Below are 14,653 nucleotides of genomic sequence, written 5' to 3'. Positions count from 1 at the left end.
TTCAGGTCTCTTCGGGGGTTTTCGGGCAAATACCTGATTTTTTTTTAAAACGCCGAACTCGCCCGAAAACGCCCGCACTTTTAACGGCGTATGCGGCTTATGGGCACCCTCGTATTTTTTGCCTGTGTTTTCATGTTTCACAAAAGTCACATGGAAACTTATCTATAACTATAGAACAAATTCCACAAATTATCTCTTATTCTTGCAGACAAGTTTTAATATCCTGAAAAATCAATAAGCAATAAAATGAAGACTTAAGTCAAATTATGAAAGAAAGTCAAATTATGGTTGAAAGCTTTTCCACATTCCTAGTAGCATCGTTTTAATTCTCAGATGCGGGTTATCATCAAATTAATTTTTGACCATACTCACATAGAGTGTATCAGCGGAAGTTCTTATATCCCACCAAGCACTTATGAAAGATGGAATATTTGGTAATGCATGGGCATAAAACAATCATAATCCATGTCGGTATTTGCACAAAATTCAAAATTGACTATTGAAATTAGTTGGGTGAACAATGGAAGCATGTGTAGTAAAGACTAGGTTTTCATTTTCACTGCAGTTAATTTGCATGGTCAGCTAGTTTAAAAACCTAAGAAATTGCATGATTTCATAAATTTTGATGCTGAATTTAAATATTTTTTTTGAAAATGGTCATTAAATTTCAAGCATGTTAAGGCGGACATCACAAATATCTGGTGTTGGAGTCATTTGAGCACCAAAAATAGAGTTGGTCGGTTGGCAAATGATAATTCAAAAATCACTGCGCGCCATTAGACTGCCAATATTTAATGATAACTTGGGGGCCTCATTTAAATTTAGCCTTTTTTCAGAAGCAACCGTGGCCGTAAAACAAAGAAGCCGTAACACAGCGCATGCGTTCTTAATCAAAACAAACTAAACGCTATATCTTCTGACAGCGCAAATAATAAAGAAAAATATATTTGGACCATCAAAAGGGGTTCTATAGAATGTTTTTAGCTAATAAAATCATTGCGATTATGCAACAGAACAGCGATAGGCAGCAAAAACCATGTTGATAGCCTAATTAGGAGAGATAAATCGCCTAAATAGGCTATCGTAGACTAATTAGACTATTATAGCCTAATTTGCGGTTATCCCTGACTGGGTGGGTAAAATGGTGGGTAAAAACTTGTCTATACAACCAGCTAAAAAAACTTAACATGAGAACCTTTTACAAAATTATAAGATAAATCAAGTCTATCCATACTGCAAATTTAGTTTATTTTAATTTAAAAGGCTTAAGCAGAAATTTAAAAAAACGAGTTTCTACCTTTTTTTCTGGGATTGATGTTTTTCTAGGGGAGTTAAAACATACCCTAGTAGAATAATAATGTAAGAAGTAATGAAATTTTTTCTAAAAGATAAAAGAAAGTGTTTTCTAAGTTTTCCCTGTCTGTCTAAGTTCTAATAAAAAAATAAAAAAACAGTTAAAAAGCAAAACAAGACAACCAGGTAACTACACTACACTTTTAAATCCACGAGTTCTGCCATCTTTTTGTGTCCCTCGTGAAAGGCTAAATTGAAATGGAGGCTGAGTAATTAATAGGGGGTATCGTAATCAACTTTATTAAAATGAATCCAAAAATATAATAAATATCAGCAAATAAAAAAAGGTAAGATAATTTAAAGAAATTTTTACACGTTATTATTAGCAAGAGAAAAGATCATATGCAATTCAAATACTCTTTTGGTACTCGAATTTCAGAGTTTTGTCCCCCAAACAACTTTTCGAAACATTTTTAACTATTTGTCATGGCTTCAGACAACAGGTGAAAAGATAGAGAGAAGGGAGAACTTTCACTTTATGGTTTAGTTTTCACTTCACATTAAATTAATACTGTTTGTAGTGGCGTTAAAGTTATGCATTTCTTAATGTATTGTCATTTTACACTATGGCTCACTTCTCTTAGCAGTAGCAATTCCGCTATTAAAGTTACCTCCCACGGAAAATGTTAAATTTCTTATGTGTTAAAACTTCAGTTAAAGTTGTCTAGGAATTTGTATATTTTTCAGAAAATGTTACTTGGTTCTTAAGATTTTGGACTTCGTAGTTCCACTAATTATGCATGCAAGGTGTTGTATTAACCATCATAATTATTATTCTGATTTGATATCCAACTAATATAGCTAGCTAGCTTCAACATCAAAAATAGCTATTTTGTTTTTTATAAAACAAGACATAATAATATTGTATGTGCCTGGTCACAGACATGCACATGCAGATGTGGAGCATTAAGGCTATAGATAAACCCACTGTGAAAAAACAATGGACAAGACCCTTCATCTGTATTTTGATGATTTTAGCAAGAACCTGTGGATAAAGACAAATGTTTTTTTAGAAATTTTGTTACATGTTGCATCTCTTGTTAGGATAATTCAACACCGATTATGAAATTGTATAGGTTTGTGTACTTTTGAACGGTTGAAGAGATATCAACAATTAAAAGGTTTTTGAAGCATCATCAACAACCCATCTGTTCCAAAACATTTTCGTCCCATGTTGTCTCTAGTTACCATTGCAGGAGATGGCATCAGTTATTTTCACTTGTTTCCAAGTTATTTAGCCTTAAACTTAAAGTTCAATGCAATGAATTCACTAATCTTATTTAATTGATGTTGGTCTGAATGCATTGACGTTGCACCATAATGTCTAGGAAAGTTGCCAAATAAGACATACTTTTTTTGCTACATCAAAAAAAAAAAGAACATATCCACAGACACACGCAGTTAGCGTATAATATAGGCGATAAGTTGACTTAAAAATTTGTTTGCAAACTGACAATCACATCCTAAGTTACCAGCCAAATCATCAAAAATCAGAGACCCTTGTATAGGAGTAAACTAGTACCATTTTATTACAAGTGGTCCTTGTGGTTGTAGAGCTTTCACCAGAAATTTAAATCATGGACAAGCAAATAAGTTTAACCTTGCCAATACAATTGATAAAGTTTGACAGATGATTAAAAAATTCAAACTCAAAAATTCAACTGTGTATGTAAATGTATGTAAATAAGTGTTCAAAGTTTTTATTTCTTTGCTTAATTTTAGCAATATTGGACTTTAACTCAAGATGGCAATCAGTGTGTCTGTCAACCCAGCTGTTCAAAGATTATGTATGGTAATTTCAATGATTATACTGATAGCCTTCTTTTCAGCAATTCTGATTGATGTTGGCAAAGGCAAAGATATTGCTTTATGTATATCTAATAAAACAATTGAAAAAACTTGTTGGGACTGGAAGCTTTCCAATTATAAGCAGACATTCAAATGTCCTTTCACTTTGTTGTTTGTGAGTCTGTTATTGTTTTCTATATCATTGTTGATGTTCTTCCTTGTTGGTTTTACCAAGTGCATTTGCCCAGAAGTTGTTGTAATTAGCTATCGTTCACCATTTTGTCGGATTTTAACACAATATTATACTTTGACATTACACTTGTTTGGAACTTTGTTTGCTTTAACATTCATTGTGTTTATGTTATTTTATTCCATTCATCAAAATTCTTGCTACTTATCTGGAGACATAATGAGAAATTGTATGAACCACAGATCCTTATGTTGGATGCTTTGTTTTACATGTTTTGGCTTTCTTGGATGTTTATTTGCCACAATGTTCAGTGCATTTGAGGCAAGAAAGTTTTATGTGGAACGTTTGGATAATGATATGTGTGATCAGTTGTATCAAGAATATCTATCAGGTTCTCATGAATACATGAAGACATACCCAAGTTAAAACATGAGTTAAGAAATTCCACTATTTAAGTTCAGATATATATTTTTATATATAAATATAAATAGTTTTTGACATATTTGTTATGATTTGTGTAAAGTTAAGTCGTGCATGTTTTTCTTTCATTCGTTTTTAGTGAGTAAAGGTACTGTTTTGGTGATTTTCTGATTGATTGGCCACACTGCCTAAGATCTTTTAAATAACCTGAAAACATTGTAAAATCTCCTAAATTATAACCTAAAATTTGCATCTAAAATTTTGTTAACTCCCAAAATATCCTGATATGATTATTTCGAGAAACTTTTTTTCTAAGCGTATATTTACTCTTTATCATTACGTTTTTAAAAAGATCTAAAATTGTGTGTTCATAAAGACTAAATTTGTAATAAATTTTGCATGTTTTTTATTATTTTCTAAAACACCGAAAACCTCCCAAAATGTCTATAGATTATAAAATTCTACAGCTGTAGCAACCCTGATATAGAAAGATAGAATACATCTTGATATATTTGTATTTTGACTATTTTATAAGTAAGCATAATTATAAGTTTTCCATGGGTCAACAACTACTTTAATAATAGCCTTATTTTGCGTTTAATATGTTTTGGGTGCCCTTACTGAAAGGCGAATCTGTGTAACTTTCCACACGTTAATTGCTAGTTAAAGCAACTTATCATGGTTGTTGCAATAAAGTTACCAATAACGAGGAATCAATAGCTAGTGGCCTACAGTGCTTCCTGACCCCAGCTGGAAGGAACTTTATTTGACACGGTCAGCATGTGTGCTATAACCTTTATATTTGCTGCTTGCACCCTGGAATGATAATTCTGTTATGTATGTTAACTTTAAATATGATAATTATGTGATGCATAGATACATCAATTTGCAGTAATGAAAAAAAAAGCCTCTCCTTTAAAAACAAAATGCAAATGCAAAAACAAAATGTTTATATATTTTATATAGCTCATTGTAATTTTAATATATTATGTAAATTTATTTCTTTTTCCAAAATAGAATTATGTTCTATTTTGGACTTAGAAAAGTCAATCAACCGTGTCAATCAATCTTTTCGCATGACTGTTCACGTTTATATTTTTAGTGTTGATTCTATACTTAATCGATAGGTCCATGCCTTTGTTTTGATTTCTCTTAGCTTAACTGTTGAGTTTTTAATAAAAGATTGACTTTTTATAAAATCATTTTAAGCTTTTTAATTATTATTTTCAATTTTCTCATAAGACAACCCACTGACCATCCTGAAAGGCAGTCTTAGCTTTATTTCTTCAGCCGTTTGAAAGATGATAAACAAGTCATTTAACTCTTTGTTTCTGACAAAAAGAAGATGAAGTATGAAAGGTTCCCGAAACTAGTTAGAGATAATAAACTTTCCTTATGTGAGCAATAATGTGAGAGCAGATTTGTTTAGACCAAATAAAATTATTTCAAATATTTTCTTGTTTAGACTAAAATTACATTGAACATAATGGATTATTTTGACACAGATTTTCAATTTCAAGATATCCCATCTATTGCACCTGATCTTATGTTTGCAGAGCATCCATCATCCCCTGTTAAAGAAACAAAAAAACTAACACCACTTGATCGTAATGTCATTTTACAGTTTGTCTTTAATGACCATGCTTACGCAAAACCATACCCCATCCTTTCTACCAGTAATAATAAAAGTTTAACACCGCGAACAGTTTTGCGACTACATTCAAAAGATCTTGCGCCTAAAAAAAAAACAAAGAAAAAAGTGAAACAAATATCATTTGACAGTGAAGATGATGTCGATGTTGTTTCTGTCAATAAGACAGATGATCTTCTGGTCAAGTATGGATTGTTTATTTTTCATTTATTTTTTTTTTTTTGAGTTGCATATTCTTTGAAGAGTTCAAATTCTTTAACAAGGGAATCTTTCTTTCTTGCATATAGGTATGATGGTAGCAAAGCTAGGCATGTCATGAATGAGGTCGAAGCGTATCTAAACTCATTATGGAAAGATGTTGATAAAGATGACGAAGAAAAAATTGTAAGGTAATAATGCACTTTTTATCTCTACATTAACAAGTGTTGCCTGCTAGTTTTGTGCCAAAGACACAAAAAATGTTGTAGCCTGTAATATGATACCTGGCCAGTGAACCGTGGATATATATATACAAATTTTACTAAGATCTATTTTGATTTATTTGCTGCTATTATTTTTTTATTTTAGAGGGAGTTGGTCCAAAGAACAGGCTCGTTTGTTTGATTCGACATATAAAGCCACTAACAATTACCAACTAGCTAAGTTGGCTTATGCTAAGGTATGGACTTACTTGTATATTTATTGTTAAAATAATTTTTAATTAAAGTTCATTTTTTAGTATTAAATGTAAATAAACTAGATTGACACGAATTGGATAATTACTTCAATTTTTAGAATATCAATGAACCAGTTCTTCGAAAACTAGCATTGGAAAAGGCGACAAAAAGATTTCGAAAATCATTTGGTTCGGCAATGTGGGTAAGAATTTAAAAGTGCATTGTTTTAACATGATTGTGTGCTATATATTTGCACTAAATTATTCTTTATTTTTTATACACTTTTTTTTATAGAATCCAAAATTCATTGTTTGGTTACATGGAATAATGATTGATGGTTTAGGGTCGTCTTTGTTTCTTTGTTACTTGGAAATTCTTCAATCTCTTAAACGAAAGGCATGTATATTGATGCTAGTTCATACTTATCAATCTAGCTGCAATGTTTTAAATACTAACCTTAGTTGTTTCTTTGAAGGTCCCTTCGTTATTTGAGAGAGTGTTGTTATCAGATAAGGCTGCAAGTGAGAAGGAGATGTCAGCTGGACTTCCACAGCTTGGAGCAAGGCTTCGAAAGTCATGGGAACCTTCTGTTGGGCTACATACAAAAGTCGTGCTGGTAAAAAAAACTTTTGTTAATTCACAGATATTGTTGTTGGCGTTTTATTGTTGTTAGTGTTTTCATTTTAGTTGTTGTTGTTGTTAAGTTTGTATTTATCTCTGCACACAGATTAGTAAAATTTGTTACTTATTCTTATTTACTTGTTTACCAGGAGAAGTTTCCAACCGCTCCTTTTATCATCACCATACCTTCAGGACCAAGCGTTCCACACCAGTCGACTAAAAGAAACAGGTTTTGGAACAACCAACTCATGAATTTCGGCAAAGCAATACCTATAAGTGTTCCAGCTTATCGTACACCTGAAGGCTATGTTATTAAGTATTATTTGGAGCATTGTATAAGTGCTGTCAGAGGGAAGATTGTTGAAGTAAGTCATATGAATTTGTTTCAAAGCATTCACAAGTACACTCAATTGACAGTCTAATAAATTTAGACTTCTGGAATTAAGCTAACTAAGGGACTAGAAGCTAGATAGCGAGTTGTTCAGTAAAACACTAAATAAAAAGTCCGCTTTGGTGTGTTTTTTCGCAAATGCAAGAAGCGGTTGAAAGTGCATGGTCAAAATGACCCATTATTAAAAAATAAAATGATGATATTGAAGTAAACCAGAAATATCTCAAAATAGGAGGGACAAAAGAAAGGTTTTTGTTCTTTAATGCTCTAACATTGTATTTGAACTTCATTTTTCTTTTTTCTTGTAGCAGGATTTTTTATAATGTACGCCGCATAATTTTTTTTTTATTTTTTCCAAAATCTGTCTATAATGTGTTTCTAAACATGCTGTAAAATGTGTTTAGTCCAAACAAGTCCTAAATAAAAGATGCACCGCTTTTACGAAAATGGAACAATAAACAAAAAAAAGCATTATAGTAGTTGCAAAATTTATTGTTTCGCACTTCGCAGAAGTAGGAGTCCAAGCATGCTACTAGTGAAATTTAAAATGTTTTTACTTCTTGTGCCAATTAAAATCTTTTTTTGTCGAATACTAAAAACGTACGTACATTTCTTTGCTTTAGTTTCGAAATCGCTTTCCTGATCGCCATGTCGTTCTGCTTGGGTGGGGTGTTGGATCTCTGATAGCCTGCAAGGTATGTTGTGTGTTCTGAAACAACCTTTGCTGTCGTGGAGATGAGAAAATTTTAACATTCTTAATGTTTATATGCTTATTTGACAGGTCGCGACTTTAGATAAAGTAGATGCTGTTGTATGCCTTGGCTTTCCGTGCAATAGTATGGAAGAGGATAATGCTCAAGTAAGTAATGGTTTGTTAACTTTCTTCTTTTACAAAATTTATTCTCACGTAGGGGCTTTTCGTGATTTTGCGAAGTTTAATTTCCGGGAATGTTTAAGAGAGCTGTCAAAAATAGCACGATATATTGAAAATATTCACGTCATTGAAAAAGAATATATGATTAATTACTTTCATTTTTGTCTCTACAAATTTCACGAATTTTTGCGATTGGTGGAATTTTAACCAAGAACTATTTTTGCTAATGGGTCTCATTTTCATATTCGCAAATAATTGATCTCTGTAGGGTAATTTTAGTTTCATGCTTTGTTTGTGTGTGGAAATTATTATTTTTTTAAGGATTTTTGGACTGGTTTGGTTCAAATTGAATGTCCGGTGTTATATGTAATCGGTACACACGCTTTGTCAAATTCTATCGATCGCACAGAGGTAGGGATAATAGTTTTCTAACCAAATCGGGTTTAACTCGTTATACAATCTAATTTGTGCTGTTATGTACTTTTCAGGAGCTTCGTGAAAAAATGAAAACTCAAACGAACCTAATTGTGATGGAGAGCGGAGACGAACTTGTATGTAATCTATTTTCACGTTATATATACAAGATCTTCTCCTTACTACGCCGTTATTTCGTATGAACTTTTGTTCCCTAGCTTCGCTTAACTAAATCTCAAAAACGACTTCTGGGAATGACGCAAAACATGGTGGACAAGTTAGTTCAGGTAATCTCGTGAAATATTGTGGTCATGAACTTGTGTTTGGTAAACTACTAGATAAAACAACGTAGCTATAAACCAAGAACATCCTTTTAAAGAAATTACAAAACTTAAAGTGTGATCTAGCCTTAAGCAGTATTTTCAAGCACCCCACATATTGATAGCCTGTATGTCCACAATGTTGCGGAATTTTTATTTTTTAATGCTAACAGGCAAACAAAGGCCAGAATATGTACAACTGACCAAAATCTGAGAATCAAGGAAAACATAGTCATCTTATTGTGCATAGTCGTCTCAGCATGGATAAATAACCTGAAAAAGTTTGTTTAGTTTGATCTTTTGTGAATTCTACTTTTTAGGATGAAATCTACTTGTTTTTAAAAAGCGTTTTGTTCAAGCCGAAGTCAGCTGTATGCGCTCCACTTGTGAAAGGAAATCAACCTAAGAAACGCAAAAAGAAAGTCGAAGATGGCGAGGGAGGAGAGACGAAGAAAAAAAAAAAGAATTTGAAAGCTGACGCTGTTCTGTCTGTTAAAACAAGTGATAATTCCTCTATGTTCCAACCACTGGATGCATCAAGTGCCTCAAAATCGAGTCAGCTGGGTGATCAAGGCTTGCTGACAACAGGCTCGATAAGCACAATCATACCTGTCACACAGCTGCAGAGTGAAACACTGATCAGTGGAAATGTCCGAGTGGTTGGATCCAATGTTGGTGCAAACGAGTTTAAATCGGTCGATCAAAAACCCAGTGTTAAAAGACCGCTAAAAGATAAGCCGAAAAAAGTTAGACACTCGAAAAAAACGGGCAGTCAAAGAATTGGGCAAGTTTTAAATAGTTCTCAAAAATTTACTGCAAACCTTGGCAACCAGAGATCGGGAAATCTTTCTGGACAGCGTTTCTCCAGCGGCGAGTTGGGTTTTATAGCAACAACGAATTCCCAACCGCAGATGACTTTGCAACGGGCACCATCCGGTACGTTTATTTTGTCCGGTGCTTCCGGCCAGGTACGACTTCAAGGCGGTACAAATATAGTATATCTCCAACAAGCTACAAGTGGAGCTACCCAACTCATCCAAACGCCAATAATAGCGAGCTCTAGTGGAACATTGTCCACCCCCACCGTTGGGGTGTCTCCTTCACTTATAAGTTTGGTTCAACAAGGCAATAACACGTCGCATGGTGTGGGTAGAAAAACTGCGTTATATTTGAATCAAAGCAAAAGTTCGGGAACGTCAAACACCGTTAAAACATCTTCCAATGAGGCTTCAATTTCGTCTGCTGAGATTCCTATCGCTGCATCAGATAAATCTGAACATAAAAGTGACACAAATTTGTTACCAGTTGTTACATGCGCTGCTCTCGCAAACGTCGCCCCACCAGTACATCACCACACTACCACGTCCTCGTCGTCTGGCGTCACCACTTCAACAATATTGACGCATTTGTCTGCAAATGACTTAAGATACCTTGCGTCTCTGATTGCTAAACATTCAACAAGTCGCCCGGATTCTCCGCAACTATCACCTGCAACAACGTCTGTTACGTATCAAACATTAAAAGTGGATAATGTTAAATCCGAAAGTATCTCGATCTCGCCAATGGGAAAGGAAGTTCCAGAGACGACGAAATCCGTAAGTCAATCAAATATAAAAACACCTTTACCTGGTCTTCACCCTTTGAGAAATATTACTTATCCATCACCGTTGGGACAGAAGGTAGCTTCCGCTCAACTTAAGGATGTGACTAAAACGAAATCTCTGCCCTTAAAACCGCCACGTATCTCGACCACAGCTGCGTCTTTTATTCGTACGAACGTCACACCCACATCGATGTCTCCGACTAGAATTACGGCTAATATTTCCTCCGAGAAAAGTGTTCGTAAAGTACCAGTTACCCTCACCATACCAATATCGAGATTGCCTACCAATCTAAACCTCATTTCTTCATCAGCGACTTCAAAAGGCATCAATGTTCCTGCCTTATCCGCGTACCTTGCTCAACAGAAATTTGTCTTATCCACGACGAAATCGTCTTCGCTTTCGAGCGGCAAGACTGTTCTGCTAAGTCCCAATGTAGGGAGAAAATTGGTTTCCGTGTCAACGAACATTTCTTCGAAAACAACAACGAGCATTACTAACGTTCACTTAAAAAATAGTGTTCTCACGTCCCCGGTTTTGTCAAGTAAAAGCGCTGGTAAAGGTACTGCCACGATAACACTACACTTACCTAATCAAGCGTTGTTAAAAGACCCAAAAGTGTTGAAGAAGGCTGCTTCTGATATTAAATTAGTTGGAGTGCTAAGTCAGCAATCAAAGCCCGGTATCTCGTCACCAGTTAATTTTTCTACACTTCGCTCTAGCAGTGTTCCAAGGACACCCCACAAAACCACGCCTGAAGATGACTTGTCACCTATCCAACCAAGATCGATCGAAGAAGCGGGAGAAGGTAATAAGAGTGAGGAGAACGTTGTACCCATTAAATATCTTGTTGGACCTAAGTCTAATATAGAGGCATTGCAAATAAGTTCCTCAGTTTCTGTCTCTTCGTCATCTCCAGCTCTTTCAACCACAACGGCAACTACGACAACGACAACTTCGACAGATCAATCGCAGGCAGGCACTAGTATCGATGATAGCGATGTTGATTTCGCTGTTACACCAACGTCATCGAAGATCAGTTACGCGTCGAATAAGCCCGTAACACCAGATGCATCGAGACATGTTATCAATGTTGCGAAACTATTTCAAGCCACACCAGTAGGGATTTCAGTGCGTACCAATAAGACTGCTCAAGCAGGTTTTTCTGGATTCTCTAATGGAAAGGGTTTTTCAAGGAGTCTAATAGAGCTTGCTAAGACCAGAATGCAAGATACAGGAAACACGGTGGATGCCCAAAAGCTTTTGAAATCAGCAGAAACCTTGGAAGGATCTGGCCAAGTCGCTAAATCTGATGCAAAATTAAGATTTGAACCACTTAAAATAACCAGTAACCGCTCCAACCTTACGTCTGTGCTATCGTCAATGCGAGAGACTGGAAAGATCATTGTTGACGAAAATGGAAAAATGCGAACAACAATCGTAGCTAAACCAACTATGGTTAACTCAAAGACAGCTGCTTTGATTGCAAAAACAGCTTTTTCAACTTCCACGCCTATGTCTCTCTCGAAATTTAACCACACTGCAGCCTCAACATTATCAACTAATGTCAAACTATCTCCGACACCAGTTTCCGTTAAACACCCTGCACCGTCGTCCATTGTGAAGAATACTGTACCTGTAAATACCAAGCTAGTATCGGTTGTTCCGAAAAAAATGTTGCCTGTTACCATCAAAGCAAACGACGTTTTTCGGATCACGACGCCGGCACGTATCGACATACCTAATAATCGTCCATCTCTTCCAGAAGAAGCAGTTCAGTCGCCAACAAAAAAGTTTTGCAACGACACGACGATAACTAAAGTAACGAAATCTCCAAAAATTGTTACAGAAGAGAAAGACGATGCGCCCGAACCAGTTCCGTACGTTACGAGAAGCGGTAGAGTGTTAAGAAACCGACCTTCCTTTGCCGACGAATTGGATAAAAGAACTGTGCCGCGAAAACGGCGACGTACAAATTCATCAAGTAAGGAAGATGCGAATCAATTAGCCTTTTCACCTACGAAATGTACTGAGGCGCCACAGTGTTCAACATTGGATAGTTTAGTGGAAGCTGCGAAACTTATAAAAAACGATGTTGGAAATTTTGTAAACGGAAATGTCGTAAGACAAGGCAAACAGAACACAGAAGTAGATACAAGTGGAGCCAACATTGCAGCCAGTGCTATGTTAGAACTTTTGACAAGCGAATCCAAGCAGGTCGCTGAGGGCTCTGTTTCTGGCGAGGACATAAAAAGCGATCATGAGACAGTTCCTAAAGTAACTGTTTCCTTTATAGATGAGTTAAAAGAGGATGTGATGCTTGTCCAAGATAAAGATTTAAAATCCCGAAGTTTAGAGTGTATAGACCGTGAAGAAAACATCTGTGGCGGAGAATTTAAAGGCGAAGAATAAACTAAAACAAATTATTTGGACAACAATGTGTAGTGTGTTGTTTTATTATATATATTTAACTATATTCATGTAATTGTTGTAAACCGAGTTGAATTTTAAACCAAGTTGACCAAAAGTCAAGTTGGTTCAAACCAAGTATTCCTGCGCGTATTATAGTAAACCAAGTTAACTATTTTGAGTTATTATTTATTTTTATATAAACCAAATTGACTCCATGCATCAATTTAACTCCCTCCATTGTACTTAGTAAAGTTCCCGATCTATTAAAGTCTGGATAATAAGGTAAAAGACTAAATTGGGTTCATGATAGGGTTAAGTGTTTGATGAGACATTTAAAGGTAAACAGATGTATTTTTCAAGCTAAAATATATGTACAACGATTTTACATTTCAAGCACAAAAAGAGTGTGTTGTGGCTGAAATTCTTTCAACAAATTTATTTATCTATTTGACGAATGTTTTACAAGTATGGCCATTTCAGACATTATAAAGTCTGTTATCAACATGGGTCCTTAAAATAAATAGGATAAAAAATATTAGTAACAATAAAACAAGAAAATGTAAATGTACAATAAAAACGGTCAGTATAAATATATAAACAGCGGAAAACACACAGACAAGACGCTAAAAATCAAAATACCACACTAGAAAAATGAGTTGATCAACCAAAAAATAAACAAAAAACAAACAAAAAGCCATAAAAAAAGACTAAATACGCAGATAATATTCTCTCAGTTGCGACTTAAAAATATTTTTACATTGGCGGTGTTGTGTTTTTAAGTTTGACAATCATCGCAGGTACTCTCTTCATTGCAATTTTCGCCCTATCAATTTTAGGGACTTTCACAGCAACATTATCACCTACATCAAATGTCCGAACAACAATCCGCTTTTTCTTTGAGAACTGTTTTTTCATTCTTATTGCGTTGATGTTAGTGTTTTTCCGTACTTCATCGCGGATCTCCCTTCTATATGGTGATGTTTCTAACTCTTCTATAATTTCCAGTTTGATGTTTTAATGTATATGTATTACAAAGTTGAACGAACTTCTGAACAGCAGATCGAGGCAAAAGACAGAAAAGTAAAGTAGAAGAATATGTACAAAATAACCGAAGTTAGCAAATATGACTTTTTTATTGTTCTGCGTCCTGTTTTTAATCCAAGTACAATGTAATTACTCTTACCTTTTTATCTAAAACGCATACACAATTCACTTCGCTTGGGAAGTTCGCTATAGTAAACCGATTTCGGTTTATTCTTTTCTTCATAACTGGACTGATTGAATATCCACCTCCCTCACGACATGACAATAAATATCTTTTTACTTCCGCTAAATCAGTACGACTAATAAATTTTGTATTTGCTTTCACTTCAACCATTCTTCAAAACGTTTTCTGTGGTCGTCAAGCTTTTGTTCCGCCATTTTGAACACCACGAGGCGAGTGAATAAAATAAGAACTCGCAGTTAAACCAAGTTTGGAATTTCCGATTCGTTTAAATCGAGTTGTATTTTTGGACAACTTGGTTTAATATTTCACTTGGGTTACAACATAATAATTCATTTGGTGCAAATTTCTTTATTTGGGAGGAATTTTACTAATAATTTATAGAACCTGAACGAAGCAGTTGTGACTCCACTGTCTTGAGACAACAGTTGAAGAAGATTCACATATAAGCATAGCCAAGTGTTCCTAAAATAAAAGTATCAGAAAAAATATGCATAACATTTATTTAACTTCACAAATATTTTGTTCCATTTAAGTTTTGTTATGAGGATTTTATTTATTCTATCTTTATGTAAATATTCATAAATCATACACGAAACCTTCCAAATTAATCTTCCTATTCCCCAAAATCCCCCTAAATCTCTGAAATTCCTTTTAAAAAGAAAATAAAATAAATTCAATTAGTGTTTTTATAGGCGAACGATTCCTAATGCGAAACAACGGCAAATCTGTTTGAG

At 34.7% G+C, this 14,653-nt stretch overlaps 1 protein-coding gene across 1 annotated transcript; it reads left to right on the top strand.

Annotated features, from left to right (window-relative positions):
* The first annotated feature begins 4,922 nt into the window (after positions 1–4,922).
* LOC130644498 (mucin-22-like) lies at positions 4,923–12,860 on the top strand. Its single transcript, XM_057450134.1, has 13 exons — positions 4,923–5,587; positions 5,690–5,791; positions 5,970–6,060; positions 6,177–6,260; positions 6,353–6,454; positions 6,534–6,674; positions 6,829–7,044; positions 7,694–7,765; positions 7,852–7,929; positions 8,266–8,355; positions 8,433–8,495; positions 8,577–8,645; positions 8,999–12,860. Exons 1-13 carry the CDS (start codon positions 5,238–5,240, stop codon positions 12,689–12,691), a joined length of 5,151 nt encoding a protein of 1,716 aa, XP_057306117.1. The 5' UTR covers positions 4,923–5,237; the 3' UTR covers positions 12,692–12,860.
* Positions 12,861–14,653: the final 1,793 nt, after the last annotated feature.

The sequence above is a fragment of the Hydractinia symbiolongicarpus genome, chromosome 5 (assembly GCF_029227915.1).
Source record: "Hydractinia symbiolongicarpus strain clone_291-10 chromosome 5, HSymV2.1, whole genome shotgun sequence".
NCBI lineage: Eukaryota > Metazoa > Cnidaria > Hydrozoa > Anthoathecata > Hydractiniidae > Hydractinia > Hydractinia symbiolongicarpus.
This window is presented reverse-complemented; position numbering and strand designations above follow the sequence as displayed.